The sequence below is a fragment of the Tetranychus urticae genome, chromosome 3, assembly GCF_039701765.1.
Source record: "Tetranychus urticae isolate SD_2017Ah chromosome 3, NJAU_TeUrti_SD_1.0, whole genome shotgun sequence".
Taxonomy (NCBI): Eukaryota; Metazoa; Arthropoda; class Arachnida; order Trombidiformes; family Tetranychidae; genus Tetranychus; species Tetranychus urticae.
Window position 1 is genome coordinate 9388989 of NC_142960.1, and position 19993 is coordinate 9408981.

Consider the following 19993-nt stretch of genomic DNA (forward strand, 5'->3'; position numbering starts at 1 on the left):
AAGGTCATCTTCTTCTCCATGTTTCCCTGTATTTCAACTAACTAATTGTGACTAAACTCCAAGGCATACAAATACATAAGTCTCATAATGCAGCCACACAGGTTATACTCAGTGAATTAGCATATAACCATCAATTATAGTCGATTCACTACTAAATTACAAACTAAAATAAAATCTGATCAAGTTTTCTTCTTATTTTAACCTTTTCACCAGCGAGAGAAGATAAATAATGTGTGTGCGTCTAATGGCTTCAGCGTCGTTTTATTTCGATTTACTTTAGCAAAATGAAAGTATCAATACTCAATTTACTCACACTGGGTTCTTTAGTGAAAGTTTAGTGAAATAACGGTGTGAATTGCAAATTTTCAGACGGTGCTATTATGCATCAAATAAAAACCTTATTCAGGATGCATTGGTCGTTCCTAGCATTTTCAGCTTTCCTCACAAGCAACGATTTCTGATTTTTTCAATTTTTATTTCTTTGTCATCTTTCTAATTACTTCTGTCCCTTTTTCTTGAGTGGTCAACAAGACTCATCCATTTTCATCGTTACATTCAATACTTCTCACTAAGTTTTTTGTCTCTCATCATGAATGGTCCAGTTACTAACACAGAGCAGCCAGGAATTAGCCACTTAGGAGTGTATCAAAATTGTTTTAATAAATTCAAAGATGGATATGACACCCAAAATAATGGCCAAAACTATTTTGTTGGTTCCAACCAAGTTAACTTTGATTCCTTTTCCTCTGAAGGATATAATGATTATATCAACACTCCAGATGCTTGGAATAGTTCGACTGCTCCAAATTATAACTCATATTGTAACCAATCTCATCAACTTAATCCAACTTCACCAATCAATGTATCGGTTCTTCAAGGATCTGAAGGAACTGGTTCCTGGTCAACATCTTTCAATAGATATATGGAGGAACGAATGGATGATGCCATAGGTGTTCTTCAGAAACATGCAGAAAGCTGTAGCTACTCTCCTCAGATTGATTGTGATGTGGTATGTTATGAACAATTAATTGATTAAGCTAATTAATAATCTTCGTTTTCGTTTTCTCATTTTTCTCTATCTAGCCGAGTCTATCATTCCCAAATCCCAGTCAAGGCAATACCCTTAGCGTTACACCATTAAGTGTTCAACCTCATGTTCTGAACAATAATAAAGAAGAAGACTTTAAACCAGTAAAAGTTATCCGAAAGAAGAAGACCAATCGTAAAAAGGAGCCCAACAATAATAAAAAATCAGCCTCAGGATATGCACATTTTTTCCGAGAACGTCAAGCTCGTATTAAAGAGGAAAATAAAACGGCATCATTCGGTGAAATATCCAAAATCGTTGCCTCTGAATGGGAAGCTCTGTCAATTGATGAAAAGGCTGTCTACAAGAGGAAAGCTGAGAATGAAAAAAACAATCAATTTAAGGACATTGCCTTAAACCATGCTATGGCCGTTGCTGGTATTAAGTAAAACTTTCAAAATGTTCCGTATTTTCATGATTAATATTGATAATAACAGCTTCTAAAAATCTTTTTTTGTGAAATTTATTAAAAAATAATGATGTTACTGAATTTCATGGCAATAAACTAACATAAGTAGGAATTATTAACAGAATTAACAGATTAAAATTTCCTACCTAAAAAACTATCGACACTTAAACTGTTTATGCTGAATAAACTTAAGCAGTTTAAATAATCGGTATATAGCTGTGAAATAAGTCTAAATAAGTCAGTTTATTTGTGACTATTGTGACGCACTGTTCAACAATTGATCTGAATTCAGGCTCTCTGTACCTACCTTTTTTTCCCTTTATCATATTTTTGCCTTCACAATTATGGCTCACAAAACTGTAAGTACTTCTGAATGTTAGAGTCGACTGTTTACTAATTTTACTGATTTTTTTCTTGGTCTTTTTTTCAGTCTAAAGATCCGAAATCTAAAAAGAAGCAAAGAAGTGCCTCGTCGAAGCTCCGCAAACAACCTGTGGCTATTGTACGATCCCAATCACGACCTCAAACACGACTCCAATCACGACGAGGCAACAACACCTTTACCACTAGAACCGATATTGGCAATATCTCACCTCAAAAGCCCCAGCAACTCTTTTGGTATAAGCGTTTGGAAGGATTGAGACCGACCATTTTGCGCTCCGATTCTTGTGAAAGTTTCGATTTGCCTGATAATATTAAACCAGTGGGACCTCATATTGGAAACGATACAGCCTTTAGAAGTGTTATAAGTTCCCTACATCTTAACCAAGGTCCAATTATTGGACAAACAACTGAAAAAAGTGTCTTGGACGCGCACCCGGATGTCTTTTTGGATCCTAAACAACCCTTAGTTGAAACTCTAATAATATCTGATGACGATATTCGTACACAAGAAGAGGTAGTTAACTCACTGCGACGTGAATTGGCCTTAGCGTTGCAGGATTATGAAAAAAGTCAATATTGTAAATACCAATAATAATTGTAATGCATTGTATATAACAAAATTAATCGACTTTCTTTTACTTAATGTCTTTTGAATATTCAAATAAAAGTGATTTATAACGACTTGAGTTTATATTCCCATTTATGAGTTAAAGTTAAACTAGCAACAAATAAAGTTATTGTTAACAATTCTAAAACTTTCTAACTTTCTCTAAACTTTCCGATTTTTGTGATAAAGATTCTCATTATTTTGGTCTTTACAGGATTATTGGTTCCATCTGCAAACGATGATACTTGATCATGATACGATGATTCAGTCAACCCTTCAACAATTCTGCGATCGTAAGAGTTAAGGAACTGATAACTTATTGTTAGTCGATGAAAATTGTTTGTGCACGTAATGGATCAAATACTTTTAACAATTTAGCAACGGTTCTTTTGATTTTGGCTATTGGCCTCAGAACTTAGAGTCTCATTATTTTGAGAAATTTTATAAATCATTGATGATTGATTAAGGAATGACGATTGCATATGATGCCATTCTCGGAATATTGAGGTTCAAAGTTTTTAGTTTTTAGAAAATAGTTATAAATAATAAATTATTATACTGAGCTCATTATATTTTAACCTGATCTAGTCAAATAACGATATATCAACCTTATGAATCTTTCAGAATTTTGTCAAACTTTCAATGAGAAGGTCCAAGAAGCGCTCAAAAACTTACTCAGCGCTTTCGGAAATAGTAAGTTATGAGATTATAACATGAAAGCAAACAAAAATTTAATGGTTTTGTTTCTTTTAATTTCAGAGAACTCATCTGCTGAAGCTTCAGTCACTGTTGCCAAGCGAGTATCAACCCACTTCAAATCCTCATTGGTCTCGATAAACCAGGCAAGTTAGCTCAAGACTTCTTAGGAGCTTTGTTTGCTATGGCTACCGGACAAGGTCGTCAAAAGCGAGATGTTGCTGAAGAACCTGAAAGCACCTGGTCCACTCATTCCTTCAGTTGCTTCAGACGAACCTTTGCTTTTCTTTCCATTTGATTCCACTTGCAACTCGTAATTTGAGCAATAACCTCCTTCTGTGGTTTTAATATTTGAACTTTTAACTGAAAATTCGGTTAATGAACAAGAACTTTCTGTTTTACTTTTAGGACAATAATTGAATGATTTACATCCAGTTTCACCATCGGACCATTCATGACATAATGAAGCACATTGTTCAAAATTTAAATTAAATTCAGTGTGAATAACACCAGATACGATTTTGTTGCCCGTTTTTTGATACTTTTCAGATACTTTGGCTAAGTTGATTGAGAATAAGAAATTAATTAAACAAAACGAAAACTTGTTACTCTCTTTGTAAGAATACTCAAATTGAAATTTGAAATTTTATGTTCGATGATTTTCGGTAAAATCATGTTCACATTGAAACTTCGACGAATGTTTTTTGCAGTTATGGGTAAATAAAGAGGTAAAAGTATACGATTATCCGTTTAATTGGTAGATTAACTTGCACTCTCCGATAAATTGTAAGAAAAGTGTAAATTTAATTGATATTAACTTTTTGCTGTTTTGTCTTTTGCCATTTTGACTTTTGCTGTTTTGAGCCCAAACCGATTTTTTACAAATACTCCTTTCCCAGAAACCTGAATGTATGTATGTATAGATGAATAGATTAAGGCTAAGTAGCTTTTAATATTATGCAGGGGCTTCAAAATACAGGGGATATCAAAGAATGGAATATTTTTTAAAGTTCGAAAGGTTTTTTTTTGTTCGGGATCAGGATTAATAATTCTGTTAAATTTGGTTCAGATTTTATCGATAATAGCTTATTCTGTGATTCAAATTAACAATTCTGGATTATGTCACCGAGGACAATGCCATGAAGTCCAACCGTGTCTAATTCAGCAACCAGATTTGCGACAATATTGTCGTCTAATGTTGGTTTCCTTGAAAGTATCCAAACATCACCTGGAAATAATGAAATAAAATTTGTATTCAGAGTTGCATTTTGGCGAAATCATTGTTCAGTGAAAGATGAATACTTACGGAAGTTAAACTGACCCAAAACATCGTTACATGAAACAACAAGAGCATAATTATTGTAATCAGTGTCAACAACCCAATATTGTGTAGTAAGGTAATAACCAGAACCTGAATGTTAAAAAACAAGAAATTAGATAATAAATTGAATATTCATCATTTATAAATATTAATAATAATCAGAATTCAGTATGAAACTTACCTAAGAAGGCTTTGGCTGTGAAAACATTGTCCTGATCATAAGACTTGGCGAATTGAACTCTTTCAACTTCATTGTTAACTGAATCAAGTCCAGTGCTGTTAGTAACAAAAATACCAGTAGTTGTTTCAAACTTGTAGTCAGCTTTGATACAACGTTGACCATCTTCGAAGTATGGTTTGGTTGACTTTATTTCATACCAAGTACCGAGATACTGTTGAGAAAAGAAGACAAATCATTATTTTCATTGAAATATGAAATGAATGACTGTGTTTCATTTCAATGAAAAAAGTCTTACTTGATTGAGGTCAAATGGTTGTGGAAGTCGATTGGGTTCAGGGCATTTGCCAGGTTGAATACTTGTCTTGACTGATTTTTTGCATTCTTCACATCCAGTCGCAAAGACTAAGGCGAATGAAAAGGCGAAGACACAGAGAGAAAGAAATTGTTTCATTTTTATTGTTAACGAGTTAACTGGTTATTATGTTGAATAAACTCACAAATGATCTGTAAATGAACAACTAATAACAAATATTGTTTCTCACTCATCTTATATACTTGAATCTGAATATGCATCAAATTATTCCTTCTATCATCTAACAATACGAAATGAAAATATCTGATTATATTAGATTCTTTAATTGATACTGGTCACGGGAATAATTATCATAAAAAATAAATTTCAATATTTGCAACAAAATTCTCAGTAAGTCGTTTGCAGTGATTTTTGAAATCGTAATAAGTGTTGATAATAACACAATAATATCCGGTTATAATCACAGTTTTTATTTCTGATCAGTGAAATCAAATCATGAGTTTGTTAAATATAATAAGATCAGTATAATAATTTTTTATTCTGTTTTCTGTTTTGAACTGATTTCATCCAATTCCTGATTGCTATGAAATCCATAATCATTTAATTAATGATTACATCAAATTGCACATTGAGAATCAACGTATGTGTTATCTTTGGCATTGATAGTTCCTAGCATTGGTCTAGCAACAAATAAAGTTATTGTTAACAATTCTAAAACTTTCTAACTTTCTCTAAACTTTCCGATTTTTGTGATAAAGATTCTCATTATTTTGGTCTTTACAGGATTATTGGTTCCATCTGCAAACGATGATACTTGATCATGATCGACGACAGCGAGATGCTGCTGAAGATCTTAACCCTTCGTTGCTACTCTTAGACGTTTTTTTGTCCAAAATAATTTTTGAACACTAATAAAATCAAAACCTTTGAAACTTGACTTCGGATCATTGTCAATCACAGGTTTGAGTATCTGTATTTATAAAATGAAGAATAAGAAAATAATAGTTCACCTGTAATATTAATATAAACCGCGATCGAACCGGTTTGAGACAAAAAAGTCGAAGAGTAGTTTTGCCTAAATACATTGCTAACGCTACAGAGCAAATAAACTCTCTTTAATATTTTTGACCACTTTATGGCTTTTGAAAAAACTTTTATCAATAGCTTATACAAGCCTTTCCATAGAAAAAGTAAAACTGGTAAGTAGGAGAGGGCAAAGGTCAAACAAAACTTTTTTGGTTTCAACTTTTCAAGTTACATCGACTAAATTTAGTTTTTGACTTCTTCTTTCCAAATTATTCGAACCAAATATAAAAACCAATCAAATTAAAAAATCAATCCATTGAATCCACCATCCAATCCAATCAAAATTGTTGAATTGTCCCCAAATTTTGATTTCAGATTATGTTGCAATAGATTATGCCCTACAAGATGATGATAGCTTTTTCGTAAAGTCTATTGCGGTTTGAATTTGAATTTGAATTGCAATTGAATCTACAAATTATAATGTAAAGAACGCTGTATCGTTTCCAATATGAGGTCCCACTGGTCCCAATTTTGATTTCGGATTATGTAAGAATGGATTATGCCTACAAGACGATATTAGCTTTTTCTAACCTATGGGCAGGAAGTTTGAGACAAATGTTTAATTGCTCGTATCTTTTTCACTTTTCACTTCAAACGATCAAAGATTGAACAACTCTTGCTGTTTGATTTGATATATAATGACCTACTATACATAGCACCATTTGATTCAAATTTTATATTTTTGGCACCCTTATGCGGTGATTGAAGTTGAATTTTTAAATTTTTTCTTATTTGTTAGACTAAATTATTGTCGTCTTAGGCATAATATCATGATTGAAATTAAAGATTTTGATAGGTCATAGAGTGTTTTAAGCGTTAGCATGTTGAAAAAGCTTTAAATATTATATAACTTCTGAATAAATGGATCTTAAAGTTAATTGATTTTTTGCAATATTTTTTTCTTATGCTGAGAGGCAAGAAATCATTCAATTGTCGCAAGAGTTAATGATTAATTTAAAATGATCAGAATATCGATGATCTTGAATTTCTGCTTGTAGATGAACTGAACTCTCTTCTCAGTCTTCTGAAAGTTTCGGCGCTCTGGCTAATCGGATTATCAAGAAAAAGCTTTACAAGTGATTTGTATATTTGTCTCAATCTTTTTGCCCATAGGTTATTTCTTTTTCTTTTTCTATTAAGGTATGACGAGTAATGTTTTGGACTAATTTTTCAAAATTCAATTGCGACTAGACTTACAGGCACCATTTAAAGATTAAAATGAAGGTACACTTTTCAAGAACATTTTGCGCAAAAATGATGAAAAATTATCGAGTTATGATCTTAAATGGACAAAGGCGTCAAAATCTGATTTTGCCTTTCGTAAAAAACCATACATTTTCAACTTCATATCAGGGTTTTGAATAATCGCAAAATGGCGGAATTTGGCCTCAGAATTGTTGAACAAGATGTAATGCGACTAATACAACTCAACATAGTTCGATTTAAAGGTTCAGATCACCATTGAAACGGAGATTTTAAGGAGAGTTGATAAAAACGAGATTTTTCGCGCATTGAAAAAGGACTTTTTGGAAAAGAGGTCTTCGATTTCGAATATTTCAATAGATTATTTACAAATAAAAGATCAGAACTTCATTTACAGAAGAAAAGTGACCTCTGCTCTTTTCATTTGGGAATAATCTCTTGAAATATTCGAAATCTAAGTCCTTTTTCAATCCGCGAAAAATCTCGTTTTTTATCAAATGTCCATAAAATTTAGCCTCAATGTTGACCTGAACCTTTCAAACGATCTATGTTGAGTTATATTAGGTACATTAATTCCCTACAAACAACTTTGAGGCCAAATTTGGCCACTTTTCGATTCTTTAGAACCCTGGTATGCAGTAAAAAATTTATGGTTTTTGACGAAAGGTAAACTCAGATTTTGACGTCTTTGTCCATTTAAGGCTATAACTTGACAATTTCTGATCAAAATCGATCAATTTTTTCACAATACGTTGTTAAAAAGTTCAGCTTTATTTCAATATTTAAATAGTGTCTGTAAGTCTAGTCTAACTGTCGCAATTGAATTTTGAAAAATTAGTCCAAAACATTACTCGTCATACCTTATTATATCTAAAGTCTATTGCGGTTTGAATTTGAATTTAAATTTGAATTGCATCTACAGATTATAATGTAAAGAACGCTGTATCGTTTCCAATATGAGGTCCCACTGGTTTAATATTATCAGGCAAATCGAAATTTGTACAAGAATCGGAGCACAAAATTGTCGCTCTCAATCCTTCCGAACGCTTATACCAAAAGAGTTGCTGTGGCTTTTGAGGTGAGAGACTACCAATATTATTTCTCGTGGTTAAGACTTTGTTGTCTCGTCGTGATTGAAGTCGTGTTTGGGGTCTTACAATAGTCACAGGTTGTTTGCCCAGCTTTGACGAAGCACTTCTGCGCTTCTTTTTAGATTAGAGATCTTTAGACTGGAAAAAAGATGAATCAGTAAAATAAGTAAACAGTTAACTCTAACATTCAGAAGTAAAGGGCGACCTGTTAGTAAAGTCCTCTTGAGGATTCGGCAATTTCAGCAAGTTAGGGATGTCTTACCCAGACAAATAATGCAGCACTTTAATCACAAATCTATGCTCTTTAATTTAATATATAATTCATCGTAATTAAATACGAATTCTTTTCTTAAATGGGCTTTAAATGAGCTCTTTTTAAAAATAGTTTGCCAAACCCATGTTAAAAACACATAGAGAAAATGAGTAACGACAAAAAGCTGAAACTCTCGCTACCTATTTCACCGATAGCAAGGTCAATTAAAAGTTTTGGACTAATTAGGACACATCATAAGAATCAGCATTAAAAAAGACAGAATTGAGCAAAAATTTTGATTCAGTAGAGAAATTTTGCAGAATTTATTCAATAAAATCGAAAAAAACATTTGCGCAAAAGTTTTTTTCCGGACTCAAGCAAGAACTCAGATTATTCAGTAGAAAAAGAATATTTTCATGCACCGAATGAAAAATTCTAATTTTTAGACTTGTATCTATTCAATTTTCTCAAAAAAATTAGATTAAGTAATTCTATCATATTGCAATTAAGCTTCAAAAATGCGGACTCTATTAACAGGTCGCCCTTTACTTACATTTTGTTGAACCATAATCGTGGAGGCAAAAATATGATAATAATATGATAATCTGTTAATTCTGTTAATTCCTACTCATGTTAGTTTACTGTCAAAAAAATCATTAAAATTTGGATTTGAATGATAATTAGGTTAAATTTTGTAATAAATTTTGTAAAAATTTGCACAAGCTGATATTATTAATAATAATCATAAAAGTTTTACTTAATACCAGCAGCTGCCATAGCATGGTTTAAGGCAATGTCCTTAAATTAATTGTTTTTTTCATTCGCAGCTATCCTCTTGTAGACAGCCTTTTCATCGATTGACAAAGCTTCCCATTCAGAAGCAACGATTTTAGATATTTCACCGAATGATGCCGTTTTATTTTCGTCTTTAATACAAGCTTGACGTTCTCGAAAAATGTGCATATCCAGAGGCTGATTTTTTATTATATTATTGTTGGATTCATTTTTACGATTAATCTTCTTCTTTCGGATAACTTTTACTGGTTTAAAGTCTTCTTCTTTACTATTGCTCAGAACATGAGGTTGAACACTCAAAGATGGAACGCTAAGGGTATTGCTTTGACTGGCATTTGGAGATAATAGACTCGGCTAGATAGAGAAAAATGAGTGAACGAAAACATAAAGATTATTAGATTTGCTTAATTGATGCTCATGGTGATCAATGGTTTTTGCAGCCAGTGATCATCGATAAAATTGCCCAGCACTAGTATAATTCATAGTCTTAGGTTAGTTTTGCTACAGGGTAACATGGAGGTCTTTTTAACATTTTATGTTGATGCTGTTAGATCATTTTTGAAACTTAATTAATTTAACTTATTTCTTGACATAGTAAATAGATAGCCAAGTCAAAAAATTAACTATATGTTATGCGATCTATTAAAACTATTAGAAATATTCACAAAGAAATGGTTTTTCTGCAAACTGACAAATTTAATGAAAAAACATCTTTAAAATGGCGTTATCATAACTCTAGTGCTTACGTACTAGAAACAAGATATAAATTTAATAAAATTCAGTTGTTTTCAAATTGGGGTAAATTAAATTCAATTTATATTCTCAGTTTGTTCATTTACTTGTCTTGTCCAACTGAAATTGTGATTGGCTCTCGAAGCATTGCGTATTTGTTTAACTTTTGTGTAGCCAAATGGTGCAGCGAATCCCAATAAACCGCCGACAAGCAAGAACAACATAATTATTCCAAAAGCACCTGATCCACTTGTTCCTTTAGTTGCTCCAGATGAACCTTTGCTTCGCTTTCCATTTGATTCCACTTGCAACTCGTAATTTGAGCAATAACCTCCTTCTGTGGTTTTAATATTTGAACTTTTAACTGAAAATTCGGTTAATGAACAAGAACTTTCTGTTTTACTTTTAGGACAATAATTGAATGATTTACATCCAGTTTCACCATCGGACCATTCATGACATAATGAAGCACATTGTTCAAAATTTAAATTAAATTCAGTGTGAATAACACCAGATACGATTTTGTTGCCCGTTTTTTGATACTTTTCAGATACTTTGGCTAAGTTGATTGAGAATAAGAAATCAATTAAACAAAACGAAAACTTGTTACTCTTTTTGTAAGAATACTTACGAACAAAGACAATGCATTCTTCATCATATTCAGTAGATTCATCGGTATAAGCACCACCAAAACTACATTTAAGGTTGCAATATTGGAAGGATAAACAATCAGGTGAAGCATGACACAATTCTGCACAAGTATCAAGGCGTGTCTCGATTGCGATTGAAGTCTGAGTTTTAAATTTTCTATGAGGTACTTCTGAGTAATCATTAAGAACCTCCGAAGCGTAAATAGAACATGTTTTTTCTTGTTCCACATGCGATTCATTAAACGATGCGTCAGTTGATAGGCTACTGACTCTACAGTCGCCATTTGAACAGAATGAAAAAATATTGCATTCGAGTTGATCGGAATTATGACAGGCTCGATAACAATCAGCAAACGTTTTGCTATCTGGTACTGTCACTGTTACTTGATCGTTGCTTTTTAATTTTTCGTTGTCTTTAATTTTGAATACAAAGGAATCTGATGAGTCACCTTGATTTTTCGTTACATCGATAACATCAATTAATTTATAAGTTGCGACTGTAAAGAAAATGTTGAGAAAGATATTGTGATAAGACTTTTTTAAACTTATAACTTTTACTCAAAATTGAAGGACTTAACATCGGCATTGAATTACTTACAATTTTCACCATTCAAACTTATTAACCAGTAACTATTTCCTACGTCTTTCAAAAAAATATCGTGAATTTGATCGAGTGGTAATTCTTGATTAATGCGACGCAAATTGTTTAAAGGAAAGTGATAGACGCTGCATGGTTCTCCGAATTTAGTATCTTCCATGAAATCATCAAAATTTGTCAAATATCCGCAAGAAGAATCTGATGGTCTATAAATTACTACACTGAATGAGAAAATGATAAAATTAATAGTTTTGAATTACATAAAAATAGTCAGAGTCGAGATATTTACTTGATGGTATCAATGAATGTCGATAATTTGTTCAGACATTCATTTTCATCCTTTGTTTTGATTATTTTCATTTTTCTAAATGTAAATGCGCTAACGGACATAGTTTGAGAGTTTAAAATATCTGTAAAAGAAAAAAAGTTCGACAATGAAATTACATTCTAATTACATGAAATGAGAAATGATAACTACATTGGAAATCAGGTAAATCCAAAAACGTCACATCAACTTGAAGCTGTTCGTCATTGAAATTATATTGAACCGTTTCGATTCTAAGTGGACTGATTGTTTCGCTCGAAATAATAAAATACAAGAAGTTTTGTTTCATCTCGTAAATGTGACTTTCTATAAGTTGTTGTGAAAAATGACCGCCATCTGAAAGAGGAAAGAAAAAAAATTATAATTACTTGAGATCAATTATTTATACATTTTATATTGAACCACATGACTTTCGTTCTCATCAATTTCAATATCGTAAGTTTGTTGAGTCATGATGTATAAACAATTATTTAAAAAATAAGATTGCAATGAGAAAAGCTCAGTTTCCATTAATATTTACTATTACATACCTTCAGGTTGTAATTTAAAGGCAAGGGTTAATTTTTTATCTTTATACAAGTATTTGCACTCTTTTAACGTGAAAATATCATGAAGTTCATCTTCTGCTCCAGCCGTTTCAAAGTTCATGTAATCTCTAGTAATTTCATCCACCCAAGTGTAAGTTTTTTTCTAGCAAGACAAAAACATGTATGGATCATGTTCAGAATCATTAATCTTTCACAATCATAATCATTTTTAATACTAACCGATCGATCAAATTTATACATTTCAATTGTGGTACTGACAAGCGTATAGCCATGAAATATTACGCTGTCTCGCTAAAAGCCATTTTGATTGTGATTTTGATAATTTAAATGAAAAGGGAAAAATTAAGTTACAAAAGGAAATCATGTTTGATACATCTCACAAGTTATGTTAGAAAAACGTTTTCACTACATTTACATTTGTTTACCTTATTTTGTAATTGAATCCATTAAAAAGTCTTACAGTCTTGTAGTTTTTCTTACACTGTTAGTTTAAAAACAGTAAAACAATCATTAAAAATATGATAAACTTACCGATTCAGCAAAATATTGACTAATGACTGCTTTGTCGACCCTTTTCCCATTTATATTAACAGCATATTTGGTTGTTTCCCATACGTCGACGGGATATCCAGATCGATGTTCCTAAGAAAATATACAAGAAAGTATTCAAGAATCGTCAACTTTACATTTGATTTCGGCTCATCCAACGATAATTCGCCTAATTCAAAATCTTTGGTTGTTGCATTCAGAGCTGAATTCCTTTCAAACTCCCTCAAAACATGATTAAATAGATTATGAATAAATATTTGTTGATTACTCACTAAATTTATCTTTCCAAGATATTTGAAAATAGAATTAACAAGGAAAAGATCATCTAAATAGAAGTGACCATTAGAATTGATTCCAGGTGAATTCAAATCTGTAAATAATATGCTACATGTTCCACCCTTTTGAAAGAGGTAAGAAAGGCCAAGGTTGTAATCATAGATAACTTCAGTTGTTACGCCAAGAACATTTGATTTTATTCGTAATATGTTGTACTTTTCTGATGCATGAATCTGAAAATGAGATGAAAATAAATGTGAAATTGGAAATATTTGGCTAAATAAACTAACCTCACTGAATGTTTGAGTATTGATTGAACCTTTAACGTACTCGTACATAGAGAAATGTACATAATTAGGTTTCAACTGTGGAAATGGAGGATCACCCATGGAAAAGTAATATGGACATCCAATCCCAGGTAGAGGCTAACCAAAATCAGTGAAAATCAATATGTAAATGAGATAATCTTTTAACCCTTCAAATATTGGTGAAAATGCAATTCTATTAATTGTTGAGAGATGTGTGCATTTCATTACTGAATAATCATCACTTAATTTTTGAATAATTTGGACATAAAAACATGAAATGCGATGAATCCGTAAGCAAATTAAACGGATTCTTAGGAAAATTTCACAAGTAAACTCTTGAATTCACAATGGCTTTAAAAATATTGTGTTATTGTTATTTTGATCACTGCAAATGAATAATTAAGCAAAGTGGAATACTTACTTTAACTTCATTCGCAAGATTATCATGATTACTCTCATTTTGAAGGTAAATGTCAAGAATAAGATGTTCATAGTAATCCAATGACGTTGAAGATGGATCTTTACCCTTGAATACAATTCTACTTGGATTTTTGATTCCATAATCATCATCAAAATGTTCTAGTTTTTGTAAATGATCAGGACGAGAATGGGTAAGTTTGATCAAACTAATCAATTGATTTCTACTCACTTTTGTAATAATAAGTGATTCTCAATCTTACATTTATGAAAGTTGTCGCACCCTTCATCATGGTTCCTCTTATGTTTTTATCTTCAACTGATTTCTGTTGATCAACAAATGAATTTGATAAAACATTCTCATAATGTTATTGAAATGCTTACCCAAACAAGTGAGGAATGATCAAGTCGATATAAAATTGAAGGTCCCATTAAGAGTATCAGATTAGTAACAGGTTTGTCGATTCCAGGTAAAGTTTTATCCCAATTATTCTCGTAGCTAAATGGTAAACAATTTTTGTCTTTGGGATTGTGAAAAATGATGAAAAAAGTAAGAATAAAGCAGATATTTTCAAGCATTTTTAAGCGGGTGTCATGAATGAATAAAATCTTATTGAATCATTGCCGTCAGCAAAAAATTTTCTTACGAATCAAACCATATTACAGAGCATTGTATTGACATATCATATCATAAACTCTTACCATGAATAACCAAGCGTTCTTTGTTAAAATTAGAAGCAGTATTATAATAGACTTTGTAGGAATCCTTTCCAGCAGAGATCACAATTTTGCCTTTGATGGGTGAATCAGAAGCTGATATTGATTCTTGAATGAAATATTTATGGTCCACATCCTAAGATGAATAGTATCAAGAGTTAAAATAGTCAAATTTGGTGGTTGTTCAACTTACGGCATCGGTTAAAGTTGCTTGAATGTTAACGCTTTTGCTACTTATGCTTAATGGTAAATCCATCAAATCTGTAGCATTTCCTATGTTTAAGAATTGTATTAGAAATTTATTGAGTATATTTTAATTATTATAGATTAATGAATATATTTTTGTTACCTGTTTTAATTGTTGAAAGTATGATGACCCAAATTGATAATATAAAAAGCATTTTGCATCTTTCATTCGCCTGTGAAGATGACATGTTTAGACTTGATTAACAAACACAACTGTAAAAATTTTAATTTATTTTAGTTATTGTTAGCGTTGAAATGAGACGAATGCTGATTGAAACGGTATTTATAACTCATTGACTATCAATGAACAACAATAAACGGTTAAGATTACTCTTTTGATTAAATTTAATCAATGCATTTTATAATTTGTTTGAAAACTACAAAACTATCAATACAATCTTTCTGTGTAAATCCTAGCCTTTATTTTCAATCAATTCAATAAATCTTTCACCGATTAAAAAGTTTGAGCATTCTACATCAATATGGCCAGTTTTGGATCCATTCTTTATCCTGATTGTTCTGTGTTAGTCACTGGACATGATGAGAGACAAAAAACTTAGTGGAAAGTATTGAATGTAACAATAAAATGAATTCTTTTTTAACCACTCAATAAACAAAGACAGAAGAAATAGAAAAAGAGAAAGATGATAAAACAATAAAAATTGAAAAAAATTAAGTTTTGGTCGACATAGTTACAGCATTAGATGTTCAACACCATGCTCTGGACAATAGCAAATAAGAGAAATTTGGACATGCAATCGAAAAAAGCAGCCAAACAATAATAAAAAATCAGCCTCAGGATATGCACATTGTTTACGAGAACGTACAAGCTCGTATTAAAGAGGAAAATAAAACGGCATCATTCGGTGAAATATCTAAAATCGTTGCTTCTGAATGGGAAGCTCTAGCAATTGATGAAAAAGCTGGCTACAAGAGGATAGCTGAGAATGCCAAGAACGATCAATTTAAGAATATTGCGATGGGAAGCTTTGCCAATTTTTGAAAAAAGTGAGGAAAGCTGAGAATGTAAATAATGATAAATTCATCTTGAGTAAGGTTTTCAATTTTATATCAAATGTCTTATTTGATGTTTCTTTGTCTTCTTTGTCTTATGAGAAGTTGTCTTATTTCTTGACAAAGACTTGTCAACAATTTTCTCATTTCTTGTCTTATTACAGAAAATTATTTATTTTTGATTTCTTCAATTCTAATTGTTAAAATCTTACCGTGAATAACCAAGCTTTTCTTGTTGAGACTAAGACCAGTTTTATAATAATTATATCAACACTCCAGATGCTTGGAATAGTTCGACTGCTCCAAATTATAACTCATATTGTAACCAATCTCATCAACTTAATCCAACTTCACCAATCAATGTATCGGTTCTTCAAGGATCTGAAGGAACTGGTTCCTGGTCAACATCTTTCAATAGATATATGGAGGAACGAATGGATGATGCCATAGGTGTTCTTCAGAAGCATACAGAAAGTTGTAGCTACTCTCCTCAGATTGATTGTGATTTGGTATGTTATGGATAATTGATTCATTAAGCAAATCTAATAATCTTTTTCTTTTTTTCATTTTTCTCTATCTAGTCGAGTCTATTATCTCCAAATTCCAGTCAAAGCAGTACCCTTAGCGTTACATCTCTAAGTGTTCAACCTCATGTTCTGAAGCTCTGTCTAATGAGGAAAAGGCTCAAGAGGAAAGCTGAGAATGAAAAAAACAATCAATTTAAGGATATTGCGATGAGAAGCTTTGCCAATTTTTGAAAAAAGTGAGGAAAGCTGAGAATGTAAATAATGATAAATTCATCTTGAGTAAGGTTTTCAATTGATGCAACATAGCTGGAGTTCAAATGGTCAACTAATATTGAATTTTCATTTGAGTCAAGAGGGCTGACGCTGTGAAGTCACAAACACTGAGTCCATTAATGTTATTGAAAAATTTCATCGGACAGATAGTTTTCGACAAAATAATGGTCAAAGTGGGAATTTTGATCATTTTCTGTTCAATTATGGAAGTCGATATTTTCATGAAACTTAATTAACTGATTTGTGAGTATCAACCAGAAATTGTCCGCATCTCAGTAAATCAAGTTTCGATTTGTGGACAAGTTAATCAATTTGAGCCTGAATAATAGAGAATGATTTGAAACTCTTTTTACATAAAACTCAATAGTGAACATGGTTAATTTGACACTTTTGGGATGATAAAAGTTCTGTTGATTTCGGCCATTTGTCTCAAAACTTAGCCTTTACATTTCGAGAATGGCATTACCTACAATCATCATTATTGGACCAATCATTAGATTTTATTATGTGCTATAATATATTGAAATATATTAATTGTGTTGTCGATACTCGTTTTAAAGACCAATGGTTCATCAAACAAGTTCCATTTTGTAATTAAATAATAAGGTATAAGTTTGTCAGTAAATTTTAAAATCTTTCATGGTGACTCGATTTCTAGACAAATTAGCACAAAATTAGACTTATTTTAGCGAAGATTTTCTTGGCCTTCATTTGATATGATATTCATTATAAAAAATAAATTTTCGATATTCAGTCAGATTATATTACAGTACATAATAAAAATAATGTTTGGTAGAAGAATGGTTAGTTATCAGTTAGTTCTAGATAAACTTATTGATATGGATCACGTTATTGCTCTTTTATTGCATTCAAATACAATTCTGGGAAATCTATCAACAACATTCAGACCAATGCTAGATACTATCAATGCTAACCCATACGTTGATTCTCAATGTGCAATTTGATGTAATCATTAATTAAATGATTATGGATTTCATAGCAATTAGGAATAGGATGAAATCAGTTCAAAACAGAAAACAAAATAAAAAATTATTATACTGATCTTATTATATTTAACAAACTCATGATTTGATTTCACTGATCAGAAATAAAAACTGTGATTATAACCGGATATTATTGTGTTATTATCAACACTTATTACGATTTCAAAAATCACTGCAAACGACTTACTGAGAATTTTGTTGCAAATATTGAAATTTATTTTTTATGATAATTATTCCCGTGACCAGTATCAATTAAAGAATCTAATATAATCAGATATTTTCATTTCGTATTGTTAGATGATAGAAGGAATAATTTGATGCATATTCAGATTCAAGTATATAAGATGAGTGAGAAACAATATTTGTTATTAGTTGTTCATTTACAGATCATTTGTGAGTTTATTCAACATAATAACCAGTTAACTCGTTAACAATAAAAATGAAACAATTTCTTTCTCTCTGTGTCTTCGCCTTTTCATTCGCCTTAGTCTTTGCGACTGGATGTGAAGAATGCAAAAAATCAGTCAAGACAAGTATTCAACCTGGCAAATGCCCTGAACCCAATCGACTTCCACAACCATTTGACCTCAATCAAGTAAGACTTTTTTCATTGAAATGAAACACAGTCATTCATTTCATATTTCAATGAAAATAATGATTTGTCTTCTTTTCTCAACAGTATCTCGGTACTTGGTATGAAATAAAGTCAACCAAACCTTATTTTGAAGATGGTCAACGTTGTATCAAAGCTGACTACAAGTTTGAAGCAACTATTGGTATTTTTGTTACTAACAGCACTGGACTTGATTCAGTTAACAATGAAGTTGAAAGAGTTCAATTCGCCAAGTCTTATGATCAGGACAATGTTTTCACAGCCAAAGCCTTCTTAGGTAAGTTTCATACTGAATTCTGATTATTATTAATATTTATAAATGATGAATATTCAATTTATTATCTAATTTCTTGTTTTTTAACATTCAGGTTCTGGTTATTACCTTACTACACAATATTGGGTTGTTGACACTGATTACAATAATTATGCTCTTGTTGTTTCATGTAACGATGTTTTGGGTCAGTTTAACTTCCGTAAGTATTCATCTTTCACTGAACAATGATTTTACCAAAATGCAACTTTTAATTCAAATTTTATTTCATTATTTCCAGGTGATGTTTGGATACTTTCAAGGAAACCAACATTGGACGACAATATTGTCGCAAATCTGGTTGCTGAATTAGACACAGTTGGACTTCATGGCATTGTCCTCGGTGACATAATCCAGAATTGTTAATTTGAATCACAGAATAAGCTATTATCGATAAAATCTGAACCAAATTTAACAGAATTATTAATTCTGATCCCGAACAAAAAAAACCTTTCGAACCTTAAAAAATATTCCATTCTTTGATATCCCCTGTATTTTGAAGCCCCTGCATAATATTAAAAGCTACTTAGCCTTAATCTATTCATCTATACATACATACATTCAGGTTTCTGGGAAAGGAGTATTTGTAAAAAATCGGTTTGGGCTCAAAACAGCAAAAGTCAAAATGGCAAAAGACAAAACAGCAAAAAGTTAATATCAATTAAATTTACACTTTTCTTACAATTTATCGGAGAGTGCAAGTTAATCTACCAATTAAACGGATAATCGTATACTTTTACCTCTTTATTTACCCATAACTGCAAAAAACATTCGTCGAAGTTTCAATGTGAACATGATTTTACCGAAAATCATCGAACATAAAATTTCAAATTTCAATTTGAGTATTCTTACAAAGAGAGTAACAAGTTTTCGTTTTGTTTAATTAATTTCTTATTCTCAATCAACTTAGCCAAAGTATCTGAAAAGTATCAAAAAACGGGCAACAAAATCGTATCTGGTGTTATTCACACTGAATTTAATTTAAATTTTGAACAATGTGCTTCATTATGTCATGAATGGTCCGATGGTGAAACTGGATGTAAATCATTCAATTATTGTCCTAAAAGTAAAACAGAAAGTTCTTGTTCATTAACCGAATTTTCAGTTAAAAGTTCAAATATTAAAACCACAGAAGGAGGTTATTGCTCAAATTACGAGTTGCAAGTGGAATCAAATGGAAAGAAAAGCAAAGGTTCGTCCTAAGCAACTGAAGGAATGAGTGGACCAGGTGCTTTCAGGTTCTTCAGCAACATCTCGCTTTTGACGACCTTGTCCGGTAGCCATAGCAAACAAAGCTCCTAAGAAGTCTTGAGCTAACTTGCCTGGTTTATCGAGACCAATGAGGATTTGAAGTGGGTTGATACTCGCTTGGCAACAGTGACTGAAGCTTCAGTTGGTTCACTAGAATGGGCTAGTTAAAAGAGATAAATTTATTTTACATCAATTAAACACGTTTGAAC

At 31.6% G+C, this 19993-nt stretch overlaps 5 protein-coding genes across 6 annotated transcripts; 3 read left to right on the top strand and 2 right to left on the bottom strand.

The window, feature by feature from the left end:
• The first annotated feature begins 315 nt into the window (after positions 1 to 315).
• Positions 316 to 1476, top strand: LOC107369241 (uncharacterized). Its single transcript, XM_015937171.3, has 2 exons — positions 316 to 1009; positions 1084 to 1476. Exons 1-2 carry the CDS (start codon positions 590 to 592, stop codon positions 1474 to 1476), a joined length of 813 nt encoding a protein of 270 aa, XP_015792657.2. The 5' UTR covers positions 316 to 589.
• A 302-nt stretch (positions 1477 to 1778) lies between these two features.
• Positions 1779 to 2553, top strand: LOC107369242 (methyl-CpG-binding domain protein 2-like). The gene is made up of 2 exons (XM_015937172.3): positions 1779 to 1855; positions 1927 to 2553. Exons 1-2 carry the CDS (start codon positions 1841 to 1843, stop codon positions 2470 to 2472), a joined length of 561 nt encoding a protein of 186 aa, XP_015792658.1. The 5' UTR covers positions 1779 to 1840; the 3' UTR covers positions 2473 to 2553.
• A 1562-nt stretch (positions 2554 to 4115) lies between these two features.
• Positions 4116 to 5210, bottom strand: LOC107369350 (apolipoprotein D-like). Its single transcript, XM_015937317.3, has 4 exons — positions 4981 to 5210; positions 4686 to 4896; positions 4490 to 4594; positions 4116 to 4411 (listed from the first exon to the last, which is right to left on the bottom strand). Exons 1-4 carry the CDS (start codon positions 5134 to 5136, stop codon positions 4287 to 4289), a joined length of 597 nt encoding a protein of 198 aa, XP_015792803.2. The 5' UTR covers positions 5137 to 5210; the 3' UTR covers positions 4116 to 4286.
• Positions 5211 to 10101: 4891 nt separating this feature from the next.
• Positions 10102 to 15047, bottom strand: LOC107369266 (uncharacterized). 2 transcript variants are annotated; one of them, XM_015937213.3, is made up of 16 exons: positions 14896 to 15047; positions 14740 to 14819; positions 14532 to 14682; positions 14214 to 14350; positions 14062 to 14155; positions 13834 to 13991; positions 13395 to 13529; positions 13101 to 13337; positions 12811 to 12921; positions 12499 to 12570; positions 12262 to 12421; positions 11885 to 12067; positions 11696 to 11816; positions 11407 to 11627; positions 10790 to 11305; positions 10102 to 10717 (listed from the first exon to the last, which is right to left on the bottom strand). In XM_015937213.3, exons 1-16 carry the CDS (start codon positions 14978 to 14980, stop codon positions 10236 to 10238), a joined length of 2943 nt encoding a protein of 980 aa, XP_015792699.2. In that variant the 5' UTR covers positions 14981 to 15047; the 3' UTR covers positions 10102 to 10235. The 2 variants fall into 2 exon arrangements, with proteins under 2 accessions (XP_015792699.2, XP_089125114.1); XM_089268988.1 differs by having other exon boundaries at positions 14740 to 14807; positions 14896 to 15042.
• A 2929-nt stretch (positions 15048 to 17976) lies between these two features.
• Positions 17977 to 19069, top strand: LOC107369352 (apolipoprotein D). Its single transcript, XM_015937319.3, has 4 exons — positions 17977 to 18205; positions 18290 to 18500; positions 18592 to 18696; positions 18775 to 19069. Exons 1-4 carry the CDS (start codon positions 18050 to 18052, stop codon positions 18897 to 18899), a joined length of 597 nt encoding a protein of 198 aa, XP_015792805.2. The 5' UTR covers positions 17977 to 18049; the 3' UTR covers positions 18900 to 19069.
• The last annotated feature ends 924 nt before the right edge of the window (positions 19070 to 19993 follow it).

Bases quoted from the DNA above. Each gene is read 5' to 3' on its own strand.
- LOC107369350 (XM_015937317.3), bottom strand. From the start codon at position 5,136: ATGAAACAATTTCTTTCTCTCTGTGTCTTCGCCTTTTCATTCGCCTTA. The intron at 4,897-4,980 runs GTAAGACTTTTT...TTTTCTCAACAG, and splicing joins AACCATTTGACCTCAATCAA to TATCTCGGTACTTGGTATGA. The intron at 4,595-4,685 runs GTAAGTTTCATA...TTTAACATTCAG, and splicing joins CACAGCCAAAGCCTTCTTAG to GTTCTGGTTATTACCTTACT.
- LOC107369241 (XM_015937171.3), top strand. From the start codon at position 590: ATGAATGGTCCAGTTACTAACACAGAGCAGCCAGGAATTAGCCACTTA. The intron at 1,010-1,083 runs GTATGTTATGAA...TTCTCTATCTAG, and splicing joins CTCAGATTGATTGTGATGTG to CCGAGTCTATCATTCCCAAA.
- LOC107369266 (XM_015937213.3), bottom strand. From the start codon at position 14,980: ATGTCATCTTCACAGGCGAATGAAAGATGCAAAATGCTTTTTATATTA. The intron at 14,351-14,531 runs GTAAGAGTTTAT...ACAATCCCAAAG, and splicing joins AGAACGCTTGGTTATTCATG to ACAAAAATTGTTTACCATTT. The intron at 12,068-12,261 runs GTATGTAATAGT...TTCCTCTTTCAG, and splicing joins CTTTAAATTACAACCTGAAG to ATGGCGGTCATTTTTCACAA.
- LOC107369352 (XM_015937319.3), top strand. From the start codon at position 18,050: ATGAAACAATTTCTTTCTCTCTGTGTCTTCGCCTTTTCATTCGCCTTA. The intron at 18,206-18,289 runs GTAAGACTTTTT...TTTTCTCAACAG, and splicing joins AACCATTTGACCTCAATCAA to TATCTCGGTACTTGGTATGA. The intron at 18,697-18,774 runs GTAAGTATTCAT...CATTATTTCCAG, and splicing joins TTTGGGTCAGTTTAACTTCC to GTGATGTTTGGATACTTTCA.